Source organism: Malaclemys terrapin, chromosome 3, assembly GCF_027887155.1.
Source record: "Malaclemys terrapin pileata isolate rMalTer1 chromosome 3, rMalTer1.hap1, whole genome shotgun sequence".
Lineage (NCBI taxonomy): Eukaryota > Metazoa > Chordata > Testudines > Emydidae > Malaclemys > Malaclemys terrapin.
In genome coordinates this window covers 92,199,250-92,212,453 of record NC_071507.1, presented here as the reverse complement: position 1 = coordinate 92,212,453, position 13,204 = coordinate 92,199,250, and the positions used below count along the sequence as shown (strand labels likewise).

At 39.5% G+C, this 13,204-nt stretch overlaps 1 protein-coding gene across 10 annotated transcripts in view; it reads left to right on the top strand.

Annotated features, from left to right (window-relative positions):
• Positions 1-77: 77 nt before the first annotated feature.
• ARID1B (AT-rich interaction domain 1B) overlaps positions 78-13,204 on the top strand; it is a 402,274-nt gene continuing 389,147 nt past the window's right edge. For all 10 annotated transcript variants that reach the window (XM_054022819.1, XM_054022823.1, XM_054022822.1 and 7 more), the window contains exon 1: positions 78-2,135. In XM_054022819.1, coding sequence (XP_053878794.1) covers positions 429-2,135 — 1,707 coding nt within the window. In that variant the 5' untranslated portion in view covers positions 78-428. The remainder of the gene's footprint in view (positions 2,136-13,204) is intronic.

The following is a 13,204-nucleotide window of genomic DNA, read 5'->3' as shown; positions in this document are numbered from 1 at the left end:
GTAATCAGAGAGAAGTGGATAATAGTTGTTAGAGCTCGCTCTCTCTCTCATGCCATGCTGGGCCAGATAGGCTCAGTCAGACGTGTATTTACCCATATCCGGGTTAGAGAGGAAAAGAAAAAAAAGTTTCATTTAAACCTGAACAAAAAACTTTCAACATGAAATCACACAGCAGGAACAGGCACAGACCGTAAGGCATTCTTACCGTTTCTAATCTCAATCACGGACTTGGGGAGGGGAATTTTTATATATTTTTTTTGTGTTGAATGATCAGGAGAGGTTGCTGTTTATTCAAATAAGTTTATTTTCCCCCGTTTCTCTTTTTGCCCCGCTCCCTTTCTGTGCCCCTCCCCCCCCGTTTCGCTTTTATTTTATTTTATTTTTGAGGGTGGGTGTTGGATTTTTTCGTTCGGACTGGCAATGTTGCAATGATCATGGCCGCGCAAGTAGCAGCGGCTCCGGCGGGTGCGAAGAACAACAAGGGCAAAACCCCGAGTTTGCCGGGCAACTTGAGCCAGGATCTCAGCTCGGGGGGAGCAGCGGCCGCAGCCACCGGGGGACCTGGACCGGGCTCCATGCTGGGGGTCGGAGATGGGACTAACAGCAGCAGCCTGAATAATGTAGATCACCATCTCCTGCACCACCATAATGAACTGAACATGGCCAATAATGCAACTTCTGCTGCTGCTACCGGTAATAACAACAACAACGCTAACACCAGCAGTAGCAGCAGCTCCTCTTCGGAGTCGTCTCTGAAAGAAGGTGGAAGCTCATCGGGGTTACCGTCTTCTTCTTCCTCCTCCTCCTCCAACCCGGGCTCGGCCATGGAGACGGGGCTGCTCCCCAACCACAAACTGAAAAACGTTGGAGGCGATCACCCTGCTGCACCTCCCCACCACCATGCCCACCACCCTCATCACCATGCCCACCACCACCATGCCCACCACCAGCACCACCACCACCATGCACTACAGCAGCAACTAAATCAATTCCAGCAGCAGCAGCCGCCGCCTCAGCACCATCCGATGCAGAATAACAACAGCCTCGGCGGCGGCAGCAGCAACAACAACAACGGCGGTGGCGGCGCTGCTCAGCCCAGTGCAGACATGGAGCAGCAGCAACATGGAGGAAAAGACAGTGTTTTGGGAAATCAGGCCGAGCCCCCGCCGCCGCCGCAGCAAATGCTGAATAAAGGGGGCGAGGAGGAAGAGCTGCCCAGCAAAATGGGCGAGCAGATCGGCGGCCGCTACGATCACCCCAGCCTGGGACCTTTGGGCGGACAGCAGCAGCAGCAGCCCCAAAGCGCTGGGAGCGGCAGCGGCAGTAGTAGCAGCAGCGGCGGCGGCGGGAGTGGGGGAGGCGGCGGCCCCTCCGCGGTGGGTGTCTCGGAGTTTAATAGCTATTACGGCAACCCTGCCCCTGCCAGCAGCGCTACAGCGAGCCGAGCCGGGCCTTGCTTTGATCAACATGGCGGACAACAAAGCCCCGGGATGGGGCTGATGCACCCCACGGCGGCCCCCAACAGCATGGACCCCCTGCAGAACTCCCACGACGGTTACCCCAACAGCCAGTACAACCACTACCCCGGCTACGGCCGGCCCGGCGGCGCCGCAGCAGGAGGAGTGGGAGCGGCGGCGGCAGCCGCCGCGGCTGCATCAGGAGCCGGAGGAAGCGGCTATGGGGGCTCGTCCTCTGGCTACGGGGTGCTGAGCTCCCCCAGGCAGCAGGGCAGCACCATGATGATGGGCCCAGGTGGAGGGGCCAGCCTTGGCAAGGCTGCTGCGACTTCTGGGGCTGGAGGCTTTCAGAGATTTTCCGGGCAGAACCAGCACCCGTCCGGGGCCACCCCTACCTTGAACCAGCTGCTCACTTCCCCCAGCCCCATGATGAGGAGCTATGGCAGCAGCTACCCTGATTACAGCAACCCCAGTGCCCCACCACAGCAGCAGCCACAACCCCAGGCAGCGACGGCAGCCCCAGGAAGCCAGCAGGCAGCAGCGGGCATGGGCATGGGCATGGGCAAAGACATGGGCTCCCAGTATGGATCTGCAAACCCAGCCTGGGCAGCAGCACAACAAAGAGCTCATCCAGCTATGAGTCCTGGAAGCACTGGTCAGACCATCAACAGAACCCAGGTAACCACCAAAGGTCCCCCCCTGTATATTTTAAACGTGGGTCTAGAGCCTAGTCTCTCTCCAATTTACTTTTTCCCCCTGGGCCATCTAAACTACTTGCTGCCTCCATAACAGGGTTTGGTAAGGCACAGTGTCCGACTGATTAGATTGGAGGCATCCAACAGACGGTTTCACTGTACAAAATTACACTATTCGGTTACACAATTGAACAGCATAAAGTTTTCCTCCAGTTTGAAATAGAGATTTGAAGATACAAGGCCCCGAGGAAAAGCAGTTTGGGGTGAGGAGGGAGGAGGAGCTGCTTTTGTAGCTACACTGTCAGATTCTGGAAAATAATGTTGACTGCCCTCTGTTAGAATTTTTGTAGACAGAGCAGATAACTTTGATACCCTTTTAGCAAATTAGTGTTTTGCCGATGAAGATACTGTGGTGAAATCCAGCAAAAATGCAGTCAGGTTGCTTTTGCTATTTGAAGTGTGAGTGCCATAATCGTGAAGATTCATTTAATAGGCGTTGAGGTGCATTAGATACCTCATTCTTCTTGTATACTTGCCCCAAACATCCAAACGAGAATGAGATGTAAATAAGTGTTATGTTTAAAGTTAATATGATGCACAAATATTATTATTTCTATTTTGAAATAATTCATACTTTGATGAAGAGACTGGAAGAGTCCTTTAAATAAACAGATCCAGATATTGAGAACTCTTCTTGTTTTGATTAATGTACAGGTCCCTGATAAATTAAATCCAATAAATTACAAATCGATATCAGATCATTGTTGGATTATGTTTATGTAGATTGCTTGTGTGCCATTGTCAAAGTTATAGGGGCTGGTTAGGAAATGGTCTGTACTCCACGTTTCTTGCTAGCAGTCTGAGCCTAAAGAGTGACTTGATCTCCTTTGCAAGGTTTGGAATTTGAATTGTGGAGGTAAACTGGCTGTAATAGTCTCCAGACAGCTGCCTCTGAGTTGACATCTAATCTGCCATCTGATTGGCTCCTCTCTCACCATTGGGCATTTAGCACTGCTGATGTAAATAGAAGTGCTGAGCAGTACAGTCACAAAAATTCTTGCCACAAATAATAACTGAGCAGTATCGCTCGCAGATGCAAAAGTTAAACATTGTTAGAAGAAGCTGAAACAATGAGCAACCATATTTATACAGTGGAGGTTTCATGTGCCTCATCAAAAATTATGCTTGTGAACAGTATAGTGAAAAGCCAGTGGCATCTTATTTATTTTTTTAATTCTGTTAGGTGATGGTTTTTCTGGGTGTTGATTTTAGCTTTAATATGCCTTTATTTTTATAGCAAATCAGACTTGCAGACAAAAATATAATAGCATGGCTTGGATGAGGATTCAGTAATTTCAAGTGGTATTTATTTGAACCTTTATGCCTCTTACTAAACATATTTTAATGTAAAATTGTGCTACTTACGAAAGGAAACTAGATATTTTTGTGATTTAATCTTAATTTAAAGATCATCCTACGTTCTCAGTTTATTTCTGTGTCTAATATTTACAGTGGTCATAGCCCTGTGTTTGTAGGTTGGGTTTTTTATTTATTTGTGGCACCCTGTATATGAACATAATAGCAGATTATAAAAAAGGGAGAAGAAACCATTCAAACTATCAGTGATTTTTATATCACTGTTATGAATCCAGATACTTAAAAAAAATCTGTTTTACATTTGAATTGTTTGGGTGGAAAGATATATCAGGAATAATATTTAATCTAATTATTTTTGTATACAAATACATAGTGAGCTTATGCTTGAATTCTCCATAGGAAAGTAAAATTTTCCTTCAAAATTTTGTTTCTAATAACTGTGAAGTCTTTTAATAGGTTTGAAGAATTAGGACGAATAGAAATAAGTACAGGTGTATGCTTTTTGCGACACTAGTCAGTTGTTGTATTTTACTGTAAAAGAAATTTTAAAATGAGCATGTCCTAGAGCAGATATTGGTTTTTGTAGTGAATGATGGACTGACCTTAATAATGTGAACCTTGGACAGACTGAAAATGTTTGTCTTTTGTCTACAGACCATTACTGCAGTGTTTTACTTTCTATTGTGTTTTTTCCCTTGCTATTTCAGATGGGGAAATAAGAATTTCATGAATGTTAATTTTTTCCCTTTTTTAATTTGGACTGGTAAAAGGGTCATAAGGAACCATAAAATAATGAAGCTTCATATGCATAACCTTTCACAGTTAATTAAACAAGGTTTGCATTGTCAGCTTATTTTTAAACATAGGTAGTTTAAAATTTACAGCTTTAAAAGCTAGTAAAAATGTATTGGGACAGATGTAGGCACATTTTACTTCTGAGTGTGATTTTTTTTTTATGGCAGAAATTGTACAAGATTTTTTTTTATCATAATTAAGACTAAATTCATTATGTCATCAGTATGACCCTTGTTAATACTTTTTATATTTATGGGTCTATGTCTTGTTCCACAGTTACACATTATTTGTTTCGTTTTGGTATTATATGATATATATGTAGGTTGTGATTTATAAGACACAGTGCACCAAGGTACTGTCCTTTGATATTTCCTATAATATTTGTAATAAAGAGAAGTCATTCATCAGGAATATTTTTGTTCCTTTTTAATTACAGTTTTACTGTGTGTATCATCTGGCCTGATGGTAAAAGAAAATTTGCTGGTTTTAATTTTTTTTTTAAAGGAAAATAGATTATACTGAGTAGAAAATAATGATTTTAGTTGCTGGTAGTTATTTCTTTTTATATATCTTTAATTCTATTGGTACCTTATTTCAGTGGGTGTAGAAATTTGTACATTTTTTTAAATAAGTGAGAAATTGAACCTTTCCTGTAGCATTTGAGTGTAGTGTTTCTTTGATTTTTTTTAATACTTTGCTGCATATATGTGTACACTACTAATATGTGAGAGTGTCAGTATGCTAATGATGATTTGACTCTAAACATATATAAACTATTGCTTTGTGAACAATGGCTACAATACCTGAAGCGGCATGATGAGGACATTATTGCCTGTAGGAAGGTACTTTTCTTAGTGTCCAGGGCAATAGATTCCCACTACGAGCTGAAATGTCCGCCTGTCTAACCTATTAAATCATTTAAGGAAATTTTGCTTCTGCTTCATTTAATCTACTTGCCTGAAACAGAGATGAGACATGCAGCTTGAAGAACAGGCCTCTCACTGCAGAAGAAGGGAAGAAGCACAGATATTCAAAGCTACCGGATACTGTTAGTGCAAAATTAATTGGTTATGAATAGTAAGTTCTATGGTATCACAGTTAAGGGGGAGTGATGAAATCTTATAAGCCATTTGTTTAAGTATTGCCCAGTTTATTGAAAATATAACTCAAATTTGTAGTCAGATGACCCTATTTATTCTATATTTTGAATTTCATTTCAGGGGTGTGTGTGTGTGTGTGAGACACGCACCACACACACAAGTTCTGCACTCGCTTTCTCTCTCTGTGTCTATATAAAAATAATGTGTGTGTGTGTGTGTGTATATATATCGAGAGAGAGAGAACTTGGCCTTTTCAGTATTATCTGGGTTGCACTTGATATTTACCAGTTGTTAGGAAAAAATCAATGCAGAGGAACAGCTGATTTGTTTGTTTGAAAATTAATAGTTTCTCTTTCTATGGGAATTATTTTTCCCATAAACTCAAAATGGGCCTGAGTCTGCATCTCTTCGTATGCCAGTTGCATTGCCTTTAAAGGGGAGTGTTGTCTGAGTAAGGACTGCAGGATTGGGCCCTGTGTCTGGGGGCTGTTAGACAATTGTCAGTGTGGTGCATAGATTCTCAGTACATTAATGGGAGAATAGACTTTCTTTCTGCCTATGTGTTTATTTGCAAACAGTTTGCTGTTATACATTCTCTACCTAGAAATAGCAGAGAGCAGTAGTGTGAATTAGTAGCATCTCTTTTGTACTGTGATTATATATTTGACACTTGTGGTTTGGTGTTCACTTACTGGTTTCTGTAGTGGTCATTATGCTTGCAAATTGAAGAACAGGACTCTGTGTATGAGGTACGATAAATAAAAGTGGTGCATACCAGTATACTATATTATTACCTCCTCCTTCACATTAGACTTGTACAACTGAATAGTCAATTAATGTGTTTCTGTCATTTTGATCCAAGTCTGTGGGAAAGAAAGCTAATACGTTTATACTGTTGCTGTATTTTTATTCCTGGATGCACATATAATTAATTTTTTTGAGATTGCCAACTGGATTGATTGTTGATGGTCAAACATAGGTTACCTGACATTCTCATTTGAAACACAATGTTTTTAAAAAAGTAAGTTAAAACTAGATTAATTCTAAAGACTAAAATAAGTTTGAATGATAATTTAAAGTTATATTTTTCTTTCTTTTGCTATTGTACCTGCAAAGAATATAAAATCAAGTATGGGTATCCTGAAATTCTCACCAGTAATATTTTAAGTGACAGTATTTTATTTATACTTCAGTCCACATAACTGTCCTCAGCTTGTTAGGACATGGGTACAGTCTTGCATTTCAATATCCTTTTAAAATGTGCCATTTATCAGGAGGCTTTAAAGATTCTCTGTAGATATGTAAAGCAGTGTTACTACGCTCACTGTGCATGCATGCTCAAGGCTGGAGGATTTCAGCTCCCAGTAGTATTTAGATGTGGTAGGCTAACTTGCCAGAATATGTTTCAGCATTGTATTGTTTACAATATTCAGATTTGGGGGTGGGAGGGAATTTACATAGTACTAAATAATTTTTTTGGTAGGATTGGGTGAGGCCCTAAATGAATTAAAACTTAAATTGCCAATGTACCTTGGTGGTTTTCAAATTTATTTTGAAAACTGATCTAAAAATAATGCGGGTATCAAGCTTCAGTGTGGTATGTCTTCACAGACATTATTCGGGCAACAGGAAAAGAAAATGACTTCATGTCTGTATAGTCATCTTGAATTCTAAATAATAATAATGTGTGTACATCAGTTGTCTGTCTTGCACTGTTTTAAGATTATGCCCTTACTGATATCTGCGCAAAACCTTAGCCTTTGTATGGGTGTCACTGAGGGCAAAATCTGAGGAAATTTGGGTTGAACAGGTGTATCCTGAGGGCTTAGTTTGGACTATAGAACTTCCATTTCTAATGATGTAAAAAGCGGAAAGAATCCTGAATATCTTTCATAGTTCATGGAGAGTTTATTGTAAATAAAGTGTAAGCTGAACAAACTTGATTCAGAAATCAGTGAGAGATAGTGTACACAGTACCCCATAATGCCATCTTGCAAGTTACTTTTTAGAGTAAAATCACACTTTTAATTGATGTTACATGTGCTGTAACTTGGAGTTTGATAAAAAGCCCGACACACAGAGCTTTATGTCCCAGACAATATATGTCTTTTCAAAGGGAGGTTTTTATTTAATGAGGATATACAAGAAAATCTTGAAGCACCTAACTACATCCACAGCCATCTCACTTTTTAAGATGAGATGCAGATGAGTTTTCCTTTTTTCCCCCCTCTGCCTTCAACTCTAACTTTAGAGGTGCCAGCTTTTTGTATATACTAATTGTGGTTATTATGTCTTCTTTAAGCAGCCGTCTTCACATGGCAGCTTCACTTAGCGCAGGAACACAGCACCTTAGGCACCTTTCCGTCCAACAAACTTTGTATCTTCTGTTTAAAGATCCTTGATTATCTGCAGATGTTTAGAAAAGTGTGAACCCGTCTTGCACAGAGTCACTGTCCGGGAGACAGTGTACAAGGGTTTTACCTTTACATCTTCATCAAAATTCTTGTTAAATCTTTGTTTGGCCTCTTTGTGCTCTGGAAATGCCAGCTATTTTATCCAGTACCAAACCCAGAGATAATAGCTGCGGTGTGGCTACTACTAAATTTCTGTACAGAAAGTCTAATCTGTGATATGAATTTAGTTCTTGGTTCCCCAAATATTCGAGGGGACCTGTATTCAGTGCAGAGTTTACACCAAATGCTGATCCCTTCATGTAGCATCTTGCACTTAAAGCATAGTGATTTTGGCAGCAGCTGTTAGTTAAGGAAGATTGAATGTCTATAGAAGGATGCAACCCATTTACCACTTTCCATTCTCTCTAATTTGGGCATTACTGGTCAGATAAACTTTTGCTTCTGGACTTGTTAAGCAGGGTTTTGAGCACAGAAATTAATTGCTGCCCTTTTTTTCTGCACCCCTGTCTCTGCCTAGTAGAGTAGTAGTCCATTTCACTTAATCATCGAGTACAGGATTTTTTTTTTCTGAGAACTGTGTCTGAATTGTGTTTAAGGACCTTCTTATGCAAAAGCATATCTATCATTTTGGGGATTTGTATTATTATATAATTTTGCTTGTGAACATAAGTATTAGAACCATTACATAATTGTTGTTGAATCAATCTAATTGCCCTGTAAAGTCCAGCTAAAAACTCTATTTGGTCCCATCTTAAAGAAGACTGAATTAAGTTATGAGACGGAGGGGATTGGATTGTTATAACAATTATAGACTGGTCTGTGCAGAAAGACCCTTTAAATACAGTTTTGATATGGCTCTTGGTGTGAGGAGATAAGGAAAATCAGGTTAGAAAAACCCTGCAAGCGATCACCATTTTAAAACATGCGGTTGTGTTATTACAGTTCTAGTCCCCATGTGGCTATAGCCAATTTATTGTTGGCATCAACCAGTGCAATTCCCATTGACGTTAGTAGAATAGTGCTGATTTACACGAGAAGTGAATTTGGCCATTTTGAATAAGTTGTGTAGCTTTAGAAAGCTGGCATTAAATAGAGATGGAGTCAGGAATCCTGAATTCTATTGCAACTCTCCACTGACTGTGTTAGGAGAATTGGTTTAACATCAGTGTGCCTCAGTTTCCCCAGGTATAAAAAGAGAATATTGATGCTTTTGTGAAGTGCTTTGAGTTCCTTGAATAAAAAGTGATATTTAAATGTAAAATATTATTCAGTTGTATATTAGCTTAATCCAACCAGCCAGTTGTCATATTTTGCAACAAGAGAAAGAAGACGGGTTGGGGACTGGACGCTTTCCTTTCTTGGAAAGGATCTGGGACCAGTTGTTAAACATAAATTGATTGTATTAGTTAATTAGATTGTCAGACTAATTTATTTGTAAGTGAGGTACTGAAACATCAGCTCTGAAATTTTCTTTTGAAAACAAGACTGAGTTGTAGTACCTAAATTGTATTTTTTTAAGGTTAAAAATGGAGATAAAGAGGTTTGTTGCGTTTAAGGAATTTTCTGGTTTTATTCAAAACCTTGATTCAAATGGAAATATGGATGGAATTGTGTATTTCATGTGTAACAATTGTGAACATTTGAGTCTTCTTTGTTTATATAAAATACTAAGTACTGAGGCTTTACTTTACCTTCAATCAAGGTTGTTTGCAGAAAATGATTCTCCTGTTTTTCTGATCCTACTCACTACTCCTTACCCAAGCAAAGCTCCTGAGTAAAAATAGGTAGTATAATAGGTCCTTTTATGGTGTTTTTTTTTTTTTTATTATTTATTTTCAACGTGAATGGGGGAGATAAATAATTCTGCCTTTATGGCAGTCTCAAATACAAAATTACTTTGCATAACCTGTGAAAAATAAATATATTTGGCACTGGAGTTGAGCAAACTTTAGTAGAGTACTAGCAATGAAAAATTAATTTTGCTTGCCAGATTTAATTTAATTTTATAGTTCTGCTAATAAATGAAAAGATGCAGTAGATTTCTGTGGCATAAATAGTTTCTTACTTTCCTATGTTTGGTGGAGATGAAATCTTCCAGTAATATATAGTTAATAGTCACTTGGCTGTAAAGGTTTGTTATATGTACTGTTAATATATATATTTTTTTATATTCCTGGCTTCAGGAATTTGTATCCTAAAATAATGCTAAATACAGTTCATATTTTTTCCACAAGTAGGTAATATAGCCAAAGAAAGTAGGCTGGAATCTGGAGTTGATTCCAAATTTGGTATTTTGTACTGTGCATAAAAGTTTCACACATGAAGCAAACTAGTTAGTTTGTATGGCATCACATGATCAAAATATTTTCCCCCTCACTGCTGCCAGAAGCTATCTATTGCTTTTCAACAATTTCACTTGTTGGGCACCACGCCAAGATGTTTAAGACAGCCCCTTACGTGAACTGTTCCATTCTTAACCTCTTTGACTGAAGTGCCATGACCTTCACATATGTAGATTAGCCATGTGCTCTGTGAATTGAAACTTGCTGCCTCAGGAAGAAAGGGTTTTTCTTTTTATTCCTCAGGGAATTTGACAGCCATTCATCCCTGACCTGGGCAGAGGTAATGCAAGGAAATTGGATTCAAATGGAATGCATATAGATAACACACAGAGGCAGTATATACAGGCAAGCTGCTTTCTTACCTTGTAGAGAATGGAATAATTCAGTGATACAGATAAACTGCTGATTTAGATGCTATGAAAAACAAGTGTAAAGAGATACGTTTGGGGAATATTTTGTTTATTTTGAGTGATAATTCTTGACTGTATATTGCTTAGCTGCATCCCTTAACAAGATTTGCTTTTATAACCTTTTACTATTAATAATTTGAAGCTTGTCCCCCCCTTTAACATTCTATGTAGAATCTGATTTTAAGTGTTAGAAAATCATGCAAATTTGAGTATTTTAAAGATTTTTTTTAAAGGATCTTTTAATTTTTAAATTATAAAAGCATTAATTTCCACATGTAAAAAACAGGATAGTCTATTACCAATGAAGAGGTATGTATGCAATCACTTTCTTTTAAGCATCATTTTTTCTCTCTGCTTTAAAACATGAAATTAATGTGTATTGTATGATTTGTGATCTCAGCCTCATGCATGGTGTAAATTAAATTTCTGTTAATCAGCCAGAGCTAGTATTGCACAATAGAGATCTCTGGGATTTTGGCTGATTGTACATATAGCTCAAATATATTTTACTGCAATATGTAAATATAGTGAAATATTTTTATACAAAAATTTACCTTGTGGTGTTTTTAATAGTATACTCCTATTTTGCCTGGCTAATAAAGCCCATAACCAGACTTTAAAATAAAAATTCTGATGGGGTTCTGGTCCAAGACTAGGGCTTGTAGGTGTTATAGTAATACCGATAATAAATAATATAAATAGCAACTACAGTAATTGAAGTCCAATCATAGTGAAAAAGAAAACACTTCAAATAATTCAGAAGAAAATCTCCCAACTTAATTTAGTACTTCCTCTGAAGAGAAGGGGTTGGTCACTACAGAGAGCAATCTGTTGCTGAGGCTGTCCGTGTTGTAGGAGTGGTTTCATGCAGTTCCTAGAGTACTGGTATAGATGCCAGGATTTAAAATAAATGTCCAGAGACAATTCTCCAAATAAACGAAGATCTGGGGGCCACTAGGGCCTCTCTCTCGGAATGTTTTTTGTGAGTTCTGGTGAATATCAGAATATTTGTTTGGTAAACATCTTAATTCAGGGTCCCAGACGATTTTAGGTTTAGATAAATGTCCATTTTTGTACTGCAGTAATACCTAGGAACTGCAGCCATGAACCAAGACCCCGTTGTTTTAGGTGTTGGCTAATCAGGTAACAAGAAGACAGTCCCTGCCCCAAAGAGCTCAGAAGTTTGGAGTCATATCCAAACTAATGAGCTACTCTCCTGTTCCCTGTGACTGATCCAGCTCCATGACTCTGAAGATTCTTCTTACCTAGAGCTCTTTACTTATAGGGGGAAGAAATCATTTGGAGTGTTCAAAAAAGGGTATCCATTCCCTCTTTGGCATTTTCCAGGAACACTGCTGTCTGCCAGCCTTGCTGTGGGTTGGGTTGGCTCAAGCCTTCTCTCCTATTATATTTCCCTTTCCAGGGAGTGAGAGATTTAATTTGCTGATTGTCTTTATCTGTCTCTTTCCTTTCCTTCACAAGGTCGTGCTGTTTTTCCTCCCTTCTGAGAGTTATTTTTCATCCCCCTTGTCTCTTCTAATTTTATGTCTCTGCATTTCTGACCCCATTTCTTTCTTCTCCCCTCCCCCTTGAAATAAATGGGAACGGTGAGTCCCTTCTCATACTCCATGATCCCAGTCTTTGCAGTGATGGATTATGTTAGGTGACCACCCCTATTCAGCCCTGGGCCCCTGCCATTGCAGAGTTAGGCAAGGATGGGCTAATGAGGCTGTATGTCCAGGAAGAATATGGCTTGTGAATTTTCCCTGAACCCCTTCCAGCCTCTGACCTGTCTGGCTATGCTGTTCTGTGCTAGCAGGAGCACAAAAGTGGCTGAGGTACAGAATTATTTTTTTGAAGCGGGGCATTTACTACCTAGGCTCTTGCATAACCCAATATAACCACTTCTAGTGGTGGGAGGTCTTAATTACGTTTCAGAAAAATCCTCAGACAGCAGGAGCCATAGTCCTGGACATTTCATTGTGGCAGGTTTTTAAAAATGAAAATGGTCTCAGCCTATGAGAGTCTGTTGGTAGGTCTGGGCTTCTAGGGCTGCTTCTGTGCCCTGTACTGGCTGTGACAGAGTGGGGATCAGAGCATTAATTGAATGTTCTTCAGGATGTGGTAGTGCAACAGGTTGTGTAATACAAATAATTATCTGTGGTGATGGAGAAGAGAAACTTTATAGAAGTAATTATCTGTGAAAGTATGAGTGGGATTAAGACTTTGAGAAGACAAACAATGGTATAGAGAGAGAAGAAGAAAGAAATAAAAAACAAGAGGAGAGTGAAACAAAAAGCAAGGAGAAATAGATGTAGACGTGAGAGGGAGACATTCCATTTTACCAGAAATGTCAGTCTGTCATCAAAAACCTCTTGTCTGCATTTGCCTTAAAAGGAGAGCTGGGAAAACCCAAGCTCCCTTATCTAATGTAGGAAAATTAGGAAAAGGATGGGGGGAGGGAAGCAAGGTAGTGAGTCTGGAAATAAGTAAAGAAAAGACTGGGAATGAAGAGAGGAAAAGACTATTGCAGATTTTCATTATTATCTGAATTCCATAGTGCCCACCATGTGCTATGTATTATCTTCCTGTGCATGGACATACCCACAAAAAT